The sequence below is a fragment of the Chelmon rostratus genome, chromosome 12 (assembly GCF_017976325.1).
Source record: "Chelmon rostratus isolate fCheRos1 chromosome 12, fCheRos1.pri, whole genome shotgun sequence".
In the NCBI taxonomy this organism is placed as follows: domain Eukaryota; kingdom Metazoa; phylum Chordata; class Actinopteri; order Chaetodontiformes; family Chaetodontidae; genus Chelmon; species Chelmon rostratus.
Window position 1 is genome coordinate 21,224,607 of NC_055669.1, and position 18,349 is coordinate 21,242,955.

Consider the following 18,349-nt stretch of genomic DNA (forward strand, 5'->3'; position numbering starts at 1 on the left):
ACTGTGTGGGTGTGGTTTGATCAGATTTGATTGACAGTTGCCTGGCAACGACCCTGCAACTGTCATCGGATTGAGATTCGAATGTTGCTCAACTGTGATTGGTGCGTGAAAGTATGTGACGTCACCTTTCCCGACAAAAATCTCTCAGGTGAAATAAAATTGCTCAAACGTAGAAGAATGTAGACTGTTAGTGTTATTTTCTTCATAAAGCCATATGATACTTTTTTTCCAGGACTGAAAAAAAAGAAAGCAACGTTCTGCTGCAAATCCTGAAAGATGCTGATGTGAAACAGGTTACATAGTGGTTGCATATACATTGAGACAACTTTACATAAAGACCAAATGGCGCATTGCATGCTGTCAAACGGCTGCACTGCAGAGACGCGGTACTCCGGGCCAGTTTGCTCAGCGTGTCTTAATGAAGCCGTCTCCGCTGGGAACGCAGGGAGGATGTGCAGAGATTTCCTAAAGACAGCAGGCTGCAGAAAACTTATCTCAACACGTTCAGATGGACTCAAGTTCGGGCATGTTCAGCAATGTTATCTGCAGCCTTTAATGTTCAAAATAACACTTAGCAGTAACAAAACTTCCTGTGAAGTTGTTGGTGGAAGATGCAAACTTGTTGACAGTGTTATTAAAGCCCAGTTGTAGATAATCACTTTAGAAATTCAGCTACGGGGCTTTAAACTACACCTACTGTAACCTCCGTCTGATGGCTGCCTGTTCATGATCCAATCTGAGCTTCATGGTCTGTCACCCAGACAGCTTCTGGGCACTAAGCAGGGACTTCTCATCAACGGACAGATTTGGGAAGATCAAGCTTTGAAAATAAATGTGATTTTTTGTGCATCTCTGCTTTGCTCGGATTGGTACAGAATAATTAAAAAGTAATGGAAGGCGTTATTAATCACCGCAGGGTTAGTGGAAGCTGCTGTTTCATCCATAACTGAGGCGGCTGTTTGCTAAACACGAGCCTGGTTTGTCTCCATAATCTTTTGCTTTGAGAGTCTTAACTGTTTGTGGCAGTTTGTGTTAAGAGTGAATTTAATGTAATTTGGATGCTGTAGGTTTCCTCTTGCAAGTTAGCTGCTAGCTCCTTGGCACTGAGTGGGAGGCTCGGCGAAACAATGGAAGCTGTGGAGCAGAACTCAGCCATGTGGACCATCTGCTATGCTGCCATCTTGAAAACCCCCATCTGAAGCTTTTCTTTCTGTTTTTCTTTTTAGTTCATTACACTTTTTTTTTTTTTTTTTTGAAAAAAGAAAAAAGAAAAAAAAAAAAAAAAAAAAAAAAAAAAGCACAATGAAGTTGGGTAAAGGAGAACCCGCCTGCCCTGACGGAACGTTCGCAGCCGGCTACACGTTGGACTCCTGGGAGAAGTGGAGGATCGTGTGTCTGTCGGTTCTTTCCGTTGAGGATGTTGAAGATGCATACACAATTGGATTTATGATCTTAGGCTTTCTGCTGTTTGGCTTTGGCGGATACCTGATCTACTGCATAATAAGGAAGACGCTGGCGGAAATTGGCAAGCTGCTTGCCTTGATTGAGGGAATGTGCAGGGCTGCCAGCACTCAGACTCAAGCGATTTGTGAGCTCAATCGCAAACTGGATGCAATTCCTGAGCTCCTTCGCCGGTCGGATAACAACTTGGAGAAGCTGTCGGCTCGGCTCGGCTGAATTGGTCACTAATTCGGAAATTTTGGAGCAAGCCACCGTGAGACCAGAGAGACTCAAGGGCAGACAGAAAAATTCCAGGTCGGCCCGTCCCAAAACAATTGTTATCTCCATTGGCTCCCAGACATAAGCGGCCTTCTCAAGGACGCTTATCTCTCCACTCTCCTGGATGTTTCTGCAGACAAGATGCTCCGACCCCACCTCGTTCTGGGACATTCACCCTTACCCTCAATTCAACGCCTTCTTTGGCTCCTCACCCCCCTCCTTCCCCCGTGTGGCATAGTAGGCCAAGGGTTGAGGACGGCGCCCTGTAGGAGCTGCAGCCCTCCCCCGGGCGACTGTGCTGTGACTCCCCCCCCCCCGAACTTCCTTCCCCCACCCACATGTGCAGGTGTTACAGTCTTGTTATGATGTCTTAAATGTTGCTTGTGCTGAGGTGTTTTTTTTTTTTTTACCAAGCCCACACTGTGCCCCCCCCAATGGGCGCAGTCTGAGATTAGTCTTTTTTTTTCTCTCTCCTCTCCCTCCCCTCCTGTTTTCATTTGTTTTTCATCTAGTAAGCGAGGCGCCGCCCTGCTGGTTGCATCGTGGTTCTCCTGTCCCTGTCTTCCCATGTCAATTATTTGTACTGTCTTTTGTGCCATTGTGTCCTCTGGGACGGTGTAACTGAACAGAATTTCGTTGCACTTGGAAACTTGTGTGATGACAATAAATGATTCCTGATTCCTGATTCCTGATTCCTGTTGGGGAAAAACAGAAGGCCGGTGGGTAAAATTAACCTTTGTTGATTACGGCGCTCTCCAACGTGAATATAGAAATCTACATCGTGCAGCCATGCAGCTTTTCTCTCAGTCAGAGGCTGTGAAATGTCTGCAGGAAGGCAGCCGTCACCAGTTAACTGGGAAAAGGACAAATTTTAACCTTGATAGCGTCATCTCGCAGAAATAAATAATATTCTGTTAAGAGCCGAGAGAACACTGTTTGGCTGATAAAGCTCTTCTTAACTTTTCTTGTCATTTCTTTTTGTTTGGAGGTGTTATTGTTACTTTACTTACTCAAAATATGTTCAAAGAACTGCTGTACAATGTGATATTTACAACACTTTGACATCTAATGAAATAAATAAACAAAATATAATAGACTTAAAAAAATAAATTCAATTTCAGATTCTAAAATGTGAATATTTCCTTGTTTTCTAATGTTCCTATGATGGTAAACTGAATATCTTTGGACATTTGGAGACAACATCTTTGATGTGATTTTCTGACATTTTATGGACCAAAAAATTAACTGATTAATCAAGAATATCCCCTTGATGCCTGAATTTATTTAGAATTATATTAAAAAAATAATTCTTTGTGTTTTTGCTTTCAAATTGGTCCTAAATTAAAATGATTTTGTTAATTTTTCTGTTGCACAAACAATAGATAGAAATTTAGGTAGGTTCACCAACTAAAATAGGGTTCAAACAAACAGTATATGTCCACTTTTGTCGATGCTTAAATGCAGTAATAACATCTTTTTTGTGTATTCAAAATTCATTTATTTCATCAAAACAGTCACAAAATTGGCTCACAACCATTACATTGTAACAATAATTAGAACAGGGGTTCTTTGACCTTGACCGGTCCGACGAGAAACCAGTGCTTGCAAAGGTTCCTAGGTGTGTGTTGAATATGCACAAACCAGCATTAGAGGAATGCATGCGCGATTCGGCTGCAATGTGGGGTCAAAACAGTCATAATAACGGATAGTGAAATAATAACTGTTGTTGTCTGAACACGCAAATTAGAAACCATCTAATAAAGAACAGAGTATGATCTATTCCAAATGGTCCCTGAACCTCGCCCAGGCCATGCTGGCTCTTGGAAGCCTTCGCTACGCTTGTACAGAGAATAGATGGATGGAAGAATGAACGTACAACAGAAAAACACTGCAAATATAAATTATGTACAGAAGTGAGATTCATGAACTGTGAACAAATAAAACAGCAGGAGAAAGAAGGAGCCAGACGAGAACGCAATAAGCAGAATATGAAAAGACAATATTCCAAAAGAAATTGGAAAAGATGTCACAGGGGAGAAAATAGACTTTGCTGCAATAAAAGTACAGACACGGATTTAATTCCAGTGCATCTGGAGTCCCGGAGAAGTTAAGTGTTATTCACTTTTCTCTCGTAGACCACAGAAGGCTAAAGACGAGGAGAGAGCTCTGACATATAAACTGCAGGCTCTGACTTGGGGAAGGCGTCTGATTTTCATTCTCTCTACCGTTAACGTGAAGGTCATCGGAGATTGCGCCGAGCATTTGATTTTAAGATGCCCCCCAGACAACAATCTGAAAGCACGCAAACAAAAACCTCTTTCTCGCGGTAATGCAGCGGAGGAGTTATTCAGTATCGCCACGAGGAGGATGGCGCTGCGCTGAGACTCAGACAGATCAATAAGACTCCCACTGGTGGAGTGGGCAGCCGCTTCCTGCTCCATCAGCAGCCGCCTCACACCTGCACGGGTAGCTGGACGCCCCTCTGCACCAAACCGCACAGTGTAATGAGGATCCCAGCGGCCTCCAATTCACACTCGGCCCTCTATTCCAGCAGCAGCGGTCTGTGTTTCATCTAAAAAAACAGGAGCCTCCTTCACTTTGTCTGTGCACTCCTTCTGCTGCCTTTCAGGCGTGTGCTAGGAATGACTCTGAGTACCTTTTGGTGAAGTTAACACGATTACTGTGCACACACCTGTAACTATTTCCTGTCTGCGTGTGACTCACACAACAACGGCATCCACATAAGAACATTTGCACATCTATACACACACAGCACCTTGCACTTTTTTATTATTTATATTTCTATGGTTGCATTTTAGTGTAGTTTTAAGCAGCATTTCAAAGCCCTTATTGTTAGTTTTATTGTTACTGCTGCTGCAGTGACAACAAGCCAAAACCAAAGAACTTCACGCTCTTTTATACTAGTAAGTAACAATAAAGAGATGTTTAATCTCTTGATGGTTATGCTTATGTTTGGTGTTTGTTTTTGCACTGTTCTTTGTGCCACATGGTTTGTTTGTGCACTACTGCTGCGAGTTTCCCCCCGGGGATTTTTACATAGTATCTATTGATCATTGATCTACCACTTTATCTTATCAGTCCAGCCATAATAATCACTGGGAAACTTGTATATTTCTGAAAGCTGCGACATATCTGACTTTGCACAGGATGCTAAAGTGTTCGAGAAAGCAAATTAATATAAACGCCCCAAGTAATTAAATGCAAATTTAATGTATTGAACTTAAATAGACTAGTGTGACTCATCTACAGTTCACTGCCTTCGTTAGCAACTGCATTTGTTAGCTTGGTAATATCATTGACATACGTTGAAGAATTCTCGCTAAGGTTTGTGTTTCTTCTTTTACTTCAACTTCCTGTCTCATTGCATGATAAACACACTACTTCCTGTGTTGGCACTGGCTGTAAATCACACTCCAATAATGGGCTGCATTCACACCCAAAGCGAAATAAGACATGCAGTGCACACACACCCTTCCACACGCCTTACCGTAACAATGAGGCCCCTCTCCTGGAAGTATTTCACCAGAGGGATGGTGTTTTGCTTGAAGTTGGTCAGGCGGCGGTCGATGGCCTTGGGGTTGTCGTCCGGTCGTCCCTGCTGCTCGGCCCGTTTCTGCAGCCGCTCCTTCAAATGGTGGTTGGTGCAGGCCAGGAACACCACCAGGTCAGGAGTGCAGATCTACCAGGAGAGGGGAGACGTGTGAAACATGACAGCCAAACCTACGGCACTCTGGTTAACTTAACGGCACCCTGAGGGAGCTCAGGTCAAAGTGTCAAAACTGCAATTCGCACAGGAATAAAGACTTCCTTTTCAGCAAAGTCTGAAGAGATTGGATGTATTTTTCAGCAGTTTTTCACCTGAATTTCACTGGATTGAATCTGTACTGTGAATATTTAAAGGCTGCAGCAATGAAAACAGCCTGCAGCTGCTCTGCTGGTGATGCAGTTTTAATCCAGGCGGGATTATGTGTCAAACAAAATGATACTGTACTTTCCCAACAGGGGATGAGAGCACCATCGCCTGCCCAGCACAGGCAGGGTGTCTTTGTTTTAGCTGCCGTACTGTGATTGTAGATGATCACAGCAAAGTATTTGAAAGTCAGTTTCCTTTTGGTGACATGAGTAACAGCCAATGACATTTTAGGTGCGATCACACATGCAGCCTTTTCTGTAACCGTGACGGCAGACTTCTATTTCGAGATCAGACGTGAGGAGGAGCCGTTTATGAAGTGCAATTCGACAGCTCGAGGCGCAGCGTTCCCCCATGTCATCGGTGTGTGTGAATAACGGTGTGATTACACATTATTCTTCGTTGCTATGGCTGCCGCAACCGTAAAGCTTTAGCTTCATGTTGTGTTTGACCTCCCGCGCTGCTGCACATATTTAAACAGCTTGTTCTAAAACAATTAAGAGTGTTAATGCATGCAGTTGTTTTGCATCAACGTTAACATTTATTTACCGTAGTGATTTGGGCCACCTGTCCGATAGTCCTCTACCTCTGTTTTGGTCTCCAGCAACACCTGAGGGAAATATCTGGCTCTTCAGCTGCTAAACGCTCATGCTAGTGGCTACTGGTGTCTGTCTGCTATTTGGTGCGGAGCAGATAATGTGGGTTTTTAAGCTTTTTTTTTTTTTTTCCTAAAATCATCTTGGTGGAAACAATGCTGATGAGAGTGGTGCTCCATAAAATGCTCCATAGAGCTACAGGAATATTGATAAGTGCAGGTTTAATTTATCATCAACAGATGATAATATGCAGTCAAGCATTGTTTAATGGACTGAACCTTGTGAGAGACGCTTGGTTGCATGTTGACAAAATCAGACATCTTTTTACATAAAATAAGATAAAACTTTATTAATCCACGCCGGGGAAATTGAATTGTTGCAAACAGCAAGAAAGATAAGACAATAAAAAGGGTCCAGAATAAAAATTAACTGTATATTATATGCAGGGGTATAAGAACACAATTGCCAAAAAATATTATTGACAATGGCACATTAAATTTCAACATGAGTCAGATATGCATAATAAATTTAGTGTTTTGTAGTATTATACAGTAGAAAAATATATAACACAGTAAAAAGTAAAGAGCTGCTGTAACTAGCCACCACTCTAATGCCATCTAACTGAGACAGAAGCTGTAAAGCATGTAAAGCTTTTTACATGGCCTTCAGTCTTACTTTTTCTAAGTGACAAGAGGCTCTGACACCTCGAACACATGCACATGTGAGGGACTATATGCATTTGTAACTTGGGAAGGATAAACTTAAAGGAATTTCAACCACCAACTAACCCACTGAGACATTAACAATAACAAGTTCTGAGCAAAGTTGCAGCACAGGATCAGATGTGACAGCTACGCCAGACCTGCAGTGACTGCTGCCAAGACACAAAGACAAGAAAATAAACAGTCACTATTCTCATTTAAAGCAAAAGGTCAGGCAACAGCAGCAGCGCTAACTCGGGACTGAAAAATAGAGACTGCATTCGTGAAACTCCAACACACAAAAACATTCCTGTGTAACCGACGAGTACGTGAACCAAACAGGCTGACGTGTGAGCGGGTTATTTAAAGATCAGTGCAGGATGCTGTTTGTGTCTAATGCAAAGCAGCATCAGAGGGAGATAACCTGGTTTCTATGGTTCTGGTCTCTCGAGGTGAGGCATTTTATGAAGCGGGCAGAGTGTTAAATACTCCCCTCATCCTGAACCTGGCCCACCACCGGGAACTTTCCTCTATAAAAAGCATCGGGAGCGGTTTATTATTATTCGTCCTCTGTCGTTTCTGAAGAAGAAATACACATGATGAAAACTCCAGAGCCTGCCTTTGAGCTAAAAATAGCTCCAACGGTGTTGCTTATTGCGCCGCTCCGGCAAAGGGACTCGGTTGCGACTCTTGCGAAGCAAAGTTTTGGTTTCCATGGCGACCGCACTTGTGGCCTCAATTTTTCTCAGGTTGTACTGTTCGCTTAGAGCAGCAGCCAGATCCCACAGTTGAGCGTAATGAGAAGGCGCCGTTAGATTTATCATCATTAAAACATCTCCAGAAACGTGTGATCATCACGTCGCATGAGAGCGTCTGTTTTTCAAAACCGGTTTTAAACCGGCGGTTCTGTCAGTGACGCCATCTCTGCTGCTTAAAAGCCAGGAAGCATTTGGTAGGCTTCCTCTCTGACACACACACAGTCCTAAAAAGGTGTTGACCTGATCACTGTGCAAAACACGACCGCTAATACCCTACCAGAGGTGCTACATGCACTCAATCAAAGAAGGAAAAACAGGAGAAAAAACAGATTCAAATCCTGAAACGCTGAAACGTGGCTTCCTGTTTGGCGGAAGATGAACGTCAACATCCTTTATGAAGCAAAATATACTGTCACAAAACACAACCTTTATATACTTTCTCGCTTTTGAGGATTTTCACATTAATTTAATTTAGTTTGGTCAGAACCACTGTGTAAACATCTTTGTGCCAGTTTTTGTATTTGGTTTGGTGAACCGGGCTTTGTGTAAGATAAGAAATGAAACATCGTTTTAAAGCAATATTATTCCAGCTATTCAAACTTGAGTAAATCATGATGGGCTCTTTCCTGAAATTGTTCTTATTCAGAGCAGTTAAGGCTGCCGTATATGAAGACACAGCTGATTGCGGGCATCGGTCCAGATGACTGTTTGTCTTTGGTTAATTTTGTTCTGCTCTGCCTTTCTAAGCACGAGGGGCCGCTGACTATCAGACGTCTCCATCTGTCTCCATAAACCGGAGCGTTCTGGGGTTGTTTCCTATCTATCCGCCATCCAGCAGTTCTCATGCAGAACAACAGACTCTTTATTTTCAGACGTCTCGGGCAGGTTTGAACGGCATCAATCTGACTTGTCCAAACAAACAGAACTTAAAGAAACACATAATTTAAATAAATTTCCCCAAACGCTTCTGGACCTTATGGACATAATATACGTGATATATAGGAGCATGCCGCTGGTTTCAGTGTATGGCTGTAACAGCTCATCACTGATTCATCCGAGGGTTATTTCCCCAATTAATTGCTTGTTTTATAAAATGTCAGAACATTGTGAACACTGTCCATCACAACTCCCCGAAATCCAACGTGTCTCCTTCAAAATGCTTTTATCATCCAGGCAACAGAAAGAACCCAAAGATTTTAAATTCACTCCGACGTGAGACAAAGAAAAGCAGCACATCCTCACAACTGAGAGGTTGGAACCATAAATGGCATTTATCGACTAATTAAATAATCTACTGATCATTACAGCTCCAGTTCTGTGTCTTAACAAGAACATCTTGGGACATCTGGCACCAAAACAATGTCCTTTCTGTCGTAAAAGATTATAGATTCTCCCTTTAACCACTAAAACATGACAATCTCTTGCACTGAAGTTATTTTTGTTTTATCTGGTTGGTCCAAGATCCATGTATTCTGTCCAGACTTCAGTGACCAGAAATGTTCCATCATCATCATCTGTGATGCTAATAAAGGATGAACCTCAGTGTTCAGCTGTAAGCTGCACAGATTTCGTAAATGTCACCTTCACACTTTTCTTGCTTGTTCTGTTATCTGGTTGCAAAGTCACAGAAAATGAAAGAAATGAAAACTTTTTCCCCCAGTAAAACTCGAGTGCTTTGCAAGCTTGCTAGAAGAAGAATTACATAACATGACTGTCTTTGCAACGTCCCCTTAAGCCTCCACAAATCTCAGTCTCGCAGGAGGAGGCGGATGAGGCCGTGTGCACTTGCAATATGCAGTGATGAATTCTTCTGAAAGCACAAAGTTAAATTTCTCTCTGATGTTAGAGAGGCAGAAAAGAGTTGTGGCGTCCACACTGAACACGCTGCAGTTCAGCAGAGTGACGGAGGCTGTTTAGTCCTTTTTGTTAGAGCCATCACGACAACAGCTACAAGCAAAGTGATGGATGACAGGCCACCACCTTTGGTCAAATGGTATTATCTCATAGCTATTTTCATTATCATTTACTGTGTCAAAAAATAGTGCAAATAGCTAGAAGTCCAAAACCAAAATATATTTAATTTACAGAGAAAACAGCAAATACTCACACTTCAGGGACAGCAACCAGTGCATGTTTGGTATTTCTCCTTCATAAACCGCTGTGACTGCTCAGTTACCAAAACGGATAGATATACAGCATGTGTTCAGACACCCACACAGGAAATTGGTAGACTGACACCTTTATGGTCAAAAGGAGTGGAGGTAAAAAGCCTGCAGGGAGAGATGAAGGGATGGAGGGTCTCTCTGGGCAGCTATAAAGAGGAGCAGGATGGCTGCCGTGGCCCACTGGAGAGGCTCATGAATGGCCGCTGTGATGCTGTAAAGGGCTACGCAGCAGCATGGGGTCAAGGGGAGACTAATGAAAAGGGATGCTGAGGGTCCCCAGAGGATCACACTGCGACGGGGAATACGGGACAGAAAATAAAGCACTAAACCTTCCAGAATAACCACATGATGCTTAAAGCTCCACCGGGTCTGTTTGAAAGTCAAAAGATTGAACCCTTTTGAAGCTCTCTGGAATATATCTGGGATACTACAAAACCTGGTCCTAAGAAGAATACTAGTGCACATATAAACACATCTAATGACAGAAAAACAATATTTAACACATCAGTATTTGTTGACAAAGACGATTTGCGTGTAAATTGATTGATTTTGTGGAATATGACACGATGTTCGCTCACTGTTCCGCATAACAAAGACTGTAGGCTTAATGCACTCATTGGGGATACTTGCTCTCCATCTCTCTCCATGTGTCTTGGCCCTTCATCTTTAATCACAGCGGCCTGTCTTTCACTGTCTCAGCCTTCCTTCTCTATTTCCCTCTGCGAAGCTCCGCTCTTGGCTCGGATGCCGAGAGAATCCCAATCGTTAGTGTCGTGCTGCTGCTAATGAAGAGGAGAGTTTTGAGTCGTGTCTCCGGGAGCCCCCACTGGGATGTTTAACAGCAGGTTTGCTTGGATAAAGACTAGCCAGCAATTGCGGCATATTCAGGCGTGGCTGTTTAGCGCCTGTCTAGTAGAAATGACATTGGTCTGTAGGTTAGAGTTATGTAAAATTCTATATTTGAATTTTATAAACCAACCGATTTACTGATTTAACACCAAATTATTTGGCAAATTGATCAATAATTAAACTATTAATTTGTTGCAGCTACGTGTATGCTGCATCTGATCAAATCAAAATATTTAATGTTCTTCTGTACTTTTGCTTGTCATTATACTGTATATGAGAATACACCAATGTGTATAAATAATCCCAGCAGGGTTCTTGTACCATCAACACCATCATTTCCCAAATCCTTATACTTCGTTTACGTAACACATTTTTTGTTCCTACAAAGAAACCACGGCAGACATTACTGCGTGTAGATAACACGGATTTGCATGAGATTGAATTTTGTCTCGATATGACAGCTGGGTGAACTTGAACATGATAAATGTCGACAATAAGCCAGATTCAACTGTCAGACTAAAACTGCATGCTGAAAGGACGCACAAAGATGTTTCTTAGCAACTGGGAACTATTGATGTCTTTGTCGAGGAGGGATGCAAATTTGTCAAAACAAACGCAAGGCTTCTTTCTTTTTTCATTCGACGTATAACAAAAATGCTGCTTAAAAGCTACATCATCCTCAAGGCAGTACTGAGACGGAAAAAAAAACTTTCACTTAAGACAACAATTCAACCTTATGGGAAATACGCTTTCACTCTTGGGGCTGTGCGCTATGGAGACCTACGTAGCTGCAGCCAGGAGGTGATTATCGTAGCTTAGCATAGCAACTGGAAGCAAGGAGAAAAGCCTGGCTCTGTCCAAAGTTCAAAAACATACACTTAGCACCACCTCTAAAAATGACAAGCTGTGGTATTATTACGTGGTATAATCATTTCTGTCACTGTGCCCAAGTGCTGCTTGCCAAAAATTAGCTACAGCGCATAGCTTCATAGCTCGTAGCAGCATGTTAAATAATGAGTTTTAGAGTGGCAGGTTGGCATGTATTTGCCAGTTTCCACCTGCTTCCAGTCTTTACGTTAAGCTAAACTAGGAGACGGTTAGTTTAAATTTGCCTAACGACTAGAAACTGCAGAACTAGAAACAGCTAGCGTGGCCTGCAGTCACTGCGCTCAGCCAAGAAGCAGTCCGGCACATTACCCTCCACAAAGTCACAATGGATGGATTAAACAACAAGTGTTAATTAGTGAGCTTTAGACAGAGCCGGGCTAGCTGTAGTCTCTGTGTTAGTTTAGTTGCCTCCAGGCACTATAGGGCTCCATATCTGATGCACACAAATGCTCAAGTTTGGTTTTAGAAGTGGAAAGGAGCATAATAAAGTAAGAAAAATGCAATGCAATCCCCCAGAGGATTAAGTTCAGAGATGGAGCGAACACTTTAGAGAGCTGCTCAACAGACAACCTTTCAATTTACAGCAGAGATTTCACCAGCTCCAAATCTGCTAGAGATAAACTGCCCTCAAGGCAGACGGCGAAGCCTCTGCCAGCATGCTTCACCACCTTGCACAGGCTGTCTGGAAGGAAAATCAACTCCCATCGGATTGGAGAGATTGCATTATTCTAAACATGATAGAAAGGAGGCCTCAGGGAGCAAAAAAAAAAAAAACTATGGAGGAGCCAGGGAAGATGCTCGGCAGCATTGTACTGAGGAGGCTTCAGAAAGCAGCTGACGAGAGACTGAGGTAAAACCACACTGGCTACAGGAAAGGTAGATCTTGTGGAAATCAAATTACCCCCCCAGGATTACCATCAAGCAATCCTTAGAATGGAACTCCCCTGTCTATGTCAATTTCAGGGATTTTGAAAAGATCATGAGACACTTTGGAAACTGATGCCGCACTATAAGCACAAACTCATCAGTATCACCAAGAGCACCAACAAAGGGGATGCAATCATGAAGGATGCTTATCAGCGGCCCTCAAGGTCCAGACCGGCATGCAACAGGTACGCTTGCTCTCACCCTTCTTCTTCCTCCAGTGCTTAGACTGGATCATGAACCAAGTAACCAACAACAGCAGAACTGGCATACAGTGGAGCCTGGCTGAACAGCTGGAGGTTCTAGGTTTTGCTGATGATGTAGCATTGCTCACCAACAGATAAAGCCCAAATTACAGAAACTAGAAAGAACTGCTGCTGAATCAGGAACCCATATGATTTAAAATTAGGAGGAGGACACAGAGCTGGATACGCCACACACTTAGAGGACAAAATTAATCACCAACGGGGCACTAACATGGACCCCAGAAGGCAAGAGAAGACTGAGAACAACCTGGAGAAGAGTTAAAGACTCAAAGACGTAAGACCAGAGAGACCAGACCTATGCTCTTTAGGGAATGCAGGTAAAGTAGTGAGTTATTAAATAATCCTCCAAACCGAACCCTGCTTAAAATGATTTCTATTTCCTGATACTCTCTGATAGATTATGTTGCATTTGCATCTTTACTACAAAGAGCACTGTGCTTTGCCTTTGAGTGATGTTCAGTTAAAAATATTACACAACAAGACGACACTGAAAGTAGCCCTGAGTTTTGTAAACAGGTACTCCTCTCTGCGTACAACCCCATCTACTTTCACCCATAAGTTAGAACAACCTGTATGTAGCCTGAAAGGCAAAACCCAGGTAAAAAATGTTTTGAAAGCACTTTTCCACCAGCTGCTGATGCTCGTAAAACTCATTCCTCTGATCATAACTGAAGGTGACTTAGATGAGTGCATCAACATTTATGTCAACTCAGATCTTCCATCATCTGGATTGTGGTTGCTGGATGGTAAGAGAACAAGGTTCAAAGATCCCTTGGTGAGAAAATCAACCTGAGACAATAAAAGTGAGGGTCACTAAAATGTTATTTTTAACTGCCACAAGTAGTTTAATCACTGACAACACAAGCTCTCGGCATCTCATTTGTCAAAGCATACCATGGTTATTTTCTGTCTTTGCTCCTGAGCTGCACAAAAGGCCCTTTAATAACCAGTTGTCACTTTATTCTATTGTAAATCCCAGGGCTGCTGCATCTGTGCATTAGTGGTTGAATTGGCAATGACTGTATGAGATGTTTTTGAGCGGTTGCCAGGACACGGTTAAAAACACAACAGCACACATGTGTTATCTATGTGATTTCATCTCCAGTGAACTTCCTCTGGTCTTTATCTCACCCAAGGGTCCATTTGCAAACTGCCATCAACCCTTTTAGCAGACCTTTTATGCAACAGTTTAAATAAAATTGCAACAATAAAGAAAATCTGCTCGGCTGAATTGAATTTCTTGGGTTATCGACTATGAAACGTAATTTACCGAATTATAGGATGAGAGATGGGAGAACATTTTAATTAAGAGACTTCCAGGCTCCTTGAATGTGGAAATGCCTGTTTGTGAGTTAGTCACTAGATGTTTATTTTCTTCTGTTTACTGGAAGTTATTTTTAATCATATCTAATCTGCTCCCTTTTTGAAACAGCTGGAATTGCTGATAATAACCATAGTAATGGCTCAGTTGTGAGTCTACTGTCTGTTTAGAAATCCCTCTCTCTGTATGCAAGCCACATACATCACCTCCTTTCTTTGTTTGGTTTCCTCGTGCAGCTTTCAGACAGGGAACATGCACTAAGTGGAAACCGCTGTCAGACAACGTTGGCCGGGAGACAGCAGCAACCACATTACGAGCTCTCATTACGCCGAGGATTGACCCCTTCACAAGAATAGGGAGAGAATGTGCGATTTCCAAAGAGACGAGAGACTGCAACAAAGACATGAGAGAGGGTCAGCCGTCCTCAGTGAGCCAAAGAATCCATATGCAATCTCTGGACCAATTCCCTCCCCAGTTGATCAGGTATGCCTGGAGGATTCAGTAAAAGTCTATTTCTATTAAAAAGTCCACAGAGCCCATGTGTTAGAAATAAATGCTTGTATTCTAAAAGAAATGAAAATAAAGGAACATAAGAATTACGTTGATGTATACGTTAACCACCTATAAATGATGTGAAAATCTGGTGTTGACTTTTTTGCGCTGAGGCTGCCAAAAGCGTTCGCAGCTGTAAAAAACTGTTGGCAGCTGGAAAAAACCCTCTAAGATACATTTACAAAAACACTACTGCAAAAGTAAATAAATATGCACAAACAGAACAGTATTTAATTGCAGGAGTTGCAGAGCGTAAATACTGATCTCCATATTGGCAGTGGATGATTCTGACTTGTTTACGCCGCGACTCAAAATACAGCTCATCCTGATTCACTGAAGAGCCAGCAAGACATCTAAAACCTGAACTGCAACCACCAGAGAGAGATTCCCAAAGCACATTTAACATAATCATGCTGAATCTAACTACCTGCAGTATGCATGTCATTTTTGTATCTGATGTCGTATGCCAGCCATGTCCAAACTATTCCATAAAGGGCCATGTGGCTGCAGGTTTTCGTTCCAACCAAGGAGGAGCACGCCAGGCTAGACTCATTTAATCAGCTGATCTCACTTTTCAGCTGATAACTAAGGGATCCCTTGATGTTGATTGGTTGAAAACCTGCAGCCACAAGGCCCTTTATGGAATAGTTTGGACATGCCTGTCATATGCTTTTCGAGGCACTAATACCTCTTCAGCTTATCGGATCTGTGCATCCATATTTTTATGCATTCATATGTGTGTGTGTATGAGCTTGTGTCTTATTAGTTTGCATTTGTGTGTATATAGTTGTGCTTATGCTTCAGTGTGTGCAAATGTACATGGGTGTAAATATGTTTTGTGCAACTTCAGTTAAGAACGTGTGTGCATGCACGTCTATATATTTATGGTCAGACTTGTGTGAGGTTGTGTGCATTTGTCTTTTTCTGTGTGTGTAAGTATGTAATTGATTGTGTGCATTTGTTTGTGTGTGTAAACCTTTGGGTTTGACTCACTCAGCAATTGGTGTGAAATAAGAAATAAGAAACACGATATGAGAGACGGAGATTGCCTTTGGTGACGTTTGTTAACGTAACTGACTGGGGCAGACGGACTCTATAGAGCCAGCTGGTTGCCCCTGGCTGTCTACATTAACAAGCCATTTACATGTGTTAACAGGAAAGATGACGAGATAAAGCACCACACCATCTTTCACTAAACGCTACCTCCAGAGGAGCCCCATCTGGCTTCCCCTGCAGGAGCCCACAAACACATATTTAATCACCATTCAGAGCTGCAGCAGCTTCTAGACTGTAATTCTGTTTGATATTTACATTTATTGCTCTACTTTAATGCTTCCTACACATGGCCGAACAAGCTCTGTGCAGCAACTTTGGCATGCTGGCTGTAAATGGAAGTGCAGGTCATCTTCCACATTGATGTACACATACAGATAACCATTATTACCGCCAGGATTTAACCTCTTATTGCAAAAATCCCTATTATCAATCAGTGCATTTTTATGGCCAAGCTCAAATATAAAGACAAATTGGAGCAGGAGTTTAGAAACATGAGCACAAAACAAGCCATTCATAAGGTTGTTAGATTTTAGTTTAAAACATTTAAATTATCATTAGTTAGTTAGTGAAGAAATAACAGTTTTGACATTATGTCAAAGGCGTCTGTGTATTATATTCTGAAGTTAGCGTGCTATCCACTTAGCCTTGGCCTCTCCTGTCTCATAATATTGCTTTGTACCTGAACAGGTGATGTGAGTCACTGTAGCGTCAAAGCTGAAAGGCGTCTGAAAGCGCAAAGCGGATGAAGAAGTAGCACCACCCTGAGGGAGTATTCTTACCACCAGCTCCCAGCAAGGACCCACGGTGGGTGGCAGAGAAAAGAAGTGACAGAAATAGAAGCAAAACAAGAGTCAAGGCCTTCCTCTGATGGAGACAGTGAGACAGGCGAGTAAAGGGATGAAGGTTGATGCTGAACTCGCAAAGTTTCTTCTAGACTGGTAAGTAAACAGCTGCTAACACTGGTTATTTAGCAATAGCTTATGATGGTAGCTGACCGTGTTAACATGTTTGCTACGTTAACTGTTTGTGAAAAGACACATAGATCTACGCATGCAATGCACAGTTCATTGCCTTGTTTCTTACGACGGGGGTGCACACCCCAACTTTCTGGTAATATGCTGCTGCCAATTTGTTTGGAGTATGAAATCGGCAAGCGGCCAATGTTTACATAATGTATAGCACCTGAAACACCGTTGCACACAGTCTGAACACTTTGCATAGATGGTTTGACGCCGCTAGCATTCTGCTGGCTGTGAGGAGATGATGTGAGCCTCCTTCATGAGCCTGCATGTCCCCCCTTCACGCTGGAGGATGTCAGATAGCTGCAGGTGCAAGCCTGGCAAGCCAGGAGGGCCAGGTTTCCCCCCAGCTAAGGTGCTCCAGCTCTGTCTCATGGAGCTCTCTCCCAGCCTCCACTCTTTTAGTAATCCTAGGATACAGGATCAGTACCCAAGCACTACCGACTGGTCGCACTCACTCCAATAGCCAAGAAATGCCTGGAAAAACTGATTAGACCACAGCTGGACCACCACCACTCCCATCAAATGAGGGTCAGAGGATGCTTCCTCCCCACACCCTCCTCCAATATCAGGAATCACCAGGCATATTCGCTGCAGTACTTTTTGTTGAGCTCCACCTTCAATATGCTTCCAACAATTTTCAACAATTTCAACATCCCTCCACTCTTTATCCACTGGGTTCACAATTTCCTCAGCAACAGACCAGAGGCTGTCAGAGTAGGCTCAGTAGCAACACCGAACCCCCTCAGGGCTGTGTCCTCAGTCCCTTACTTTACACCCTCTACACAAATGACTGTACCAGCCCTCCACCCATCACCACATACTTCAAATACTCTGACACTGCCATACTCGAACTACTCAACGACAATAACTCTGTTACAGCCTATCAAAACTCTCTGTTTCTCACTTCACACAATGGTGCAGTGATAACTGCCTGCAGCTGAATACGGATCATCAGCACATCAAACACACCCCACACTGGACTGAACCCACTTCCATCCATGGCAAGACAGCTGAGCAGGAGAGCAACTTCAAATACTCTGGACTCATTACACACAATAATCTCAGTTTCGATCGACACATCGCTCTTATCCATAAATGGAAAGACTCTATGTGAGCCACTGTCTGTTGCCCTCCACCTCCTGTTGTTGCTTTACAAAAGAATAATTCAGCCAATCTCTGCCTTCCTACACCTAATCACTCAGACATGACCCACAGAGCCATCGCACACCCAGCAATCATGATCGCAAGCAACACTGATCACCCCCTTGATCAACACTTTGCATTACTTCCATCTGGTCGGCGATATATTACTTTAAAATGCAGATGAGCTCACTTCAGCAGGAGATTCGTCCCTTCTGCCATCGCAGCCCTGAACAAACTGAATGCTGTGCGTACGTCTGTATGTCTGATGTATGAATGTAGACATGAAGATCTGTATCTGTATGTGTTGTACCGGCTGTGAAAACAAATCTCCCTCTGGCACAATAAATCTTAATCTCAAACCAAACCATGTTTACAAGCAAAAGTCAAATAACTGGTGCATGACGATTTGTCCCTAGAATCTGTCTTCTCAGGCGTCTGTATCTTCAATTAAATCCTGT

The 18,349-nt window shown here is 42.8% G+C and overlaps 1 protein-coding gene across 1 annotated transcript in view; it reads right to left on the reverse strand.

Annotated features, from left to right (window-relative positions):
• The window catches only part of ak5 (adenylate kinase 5), a 72,281-nt gene that overhangs the window by 40,354 nt on the left and 13,578 nt on the right, over positions 1-18,349 (reverse strand). The window contains exon 6 of the mRNA XM_041949446.1: positions 5,228-5,419. Within this exon, the coding sequence (XP_041805380.1) occupies positions 5,228-5,419 (192 nt within the window). The remainder of the gene's footprint in view (positions 1-5,227; positions 5,420-18,349) is intronic.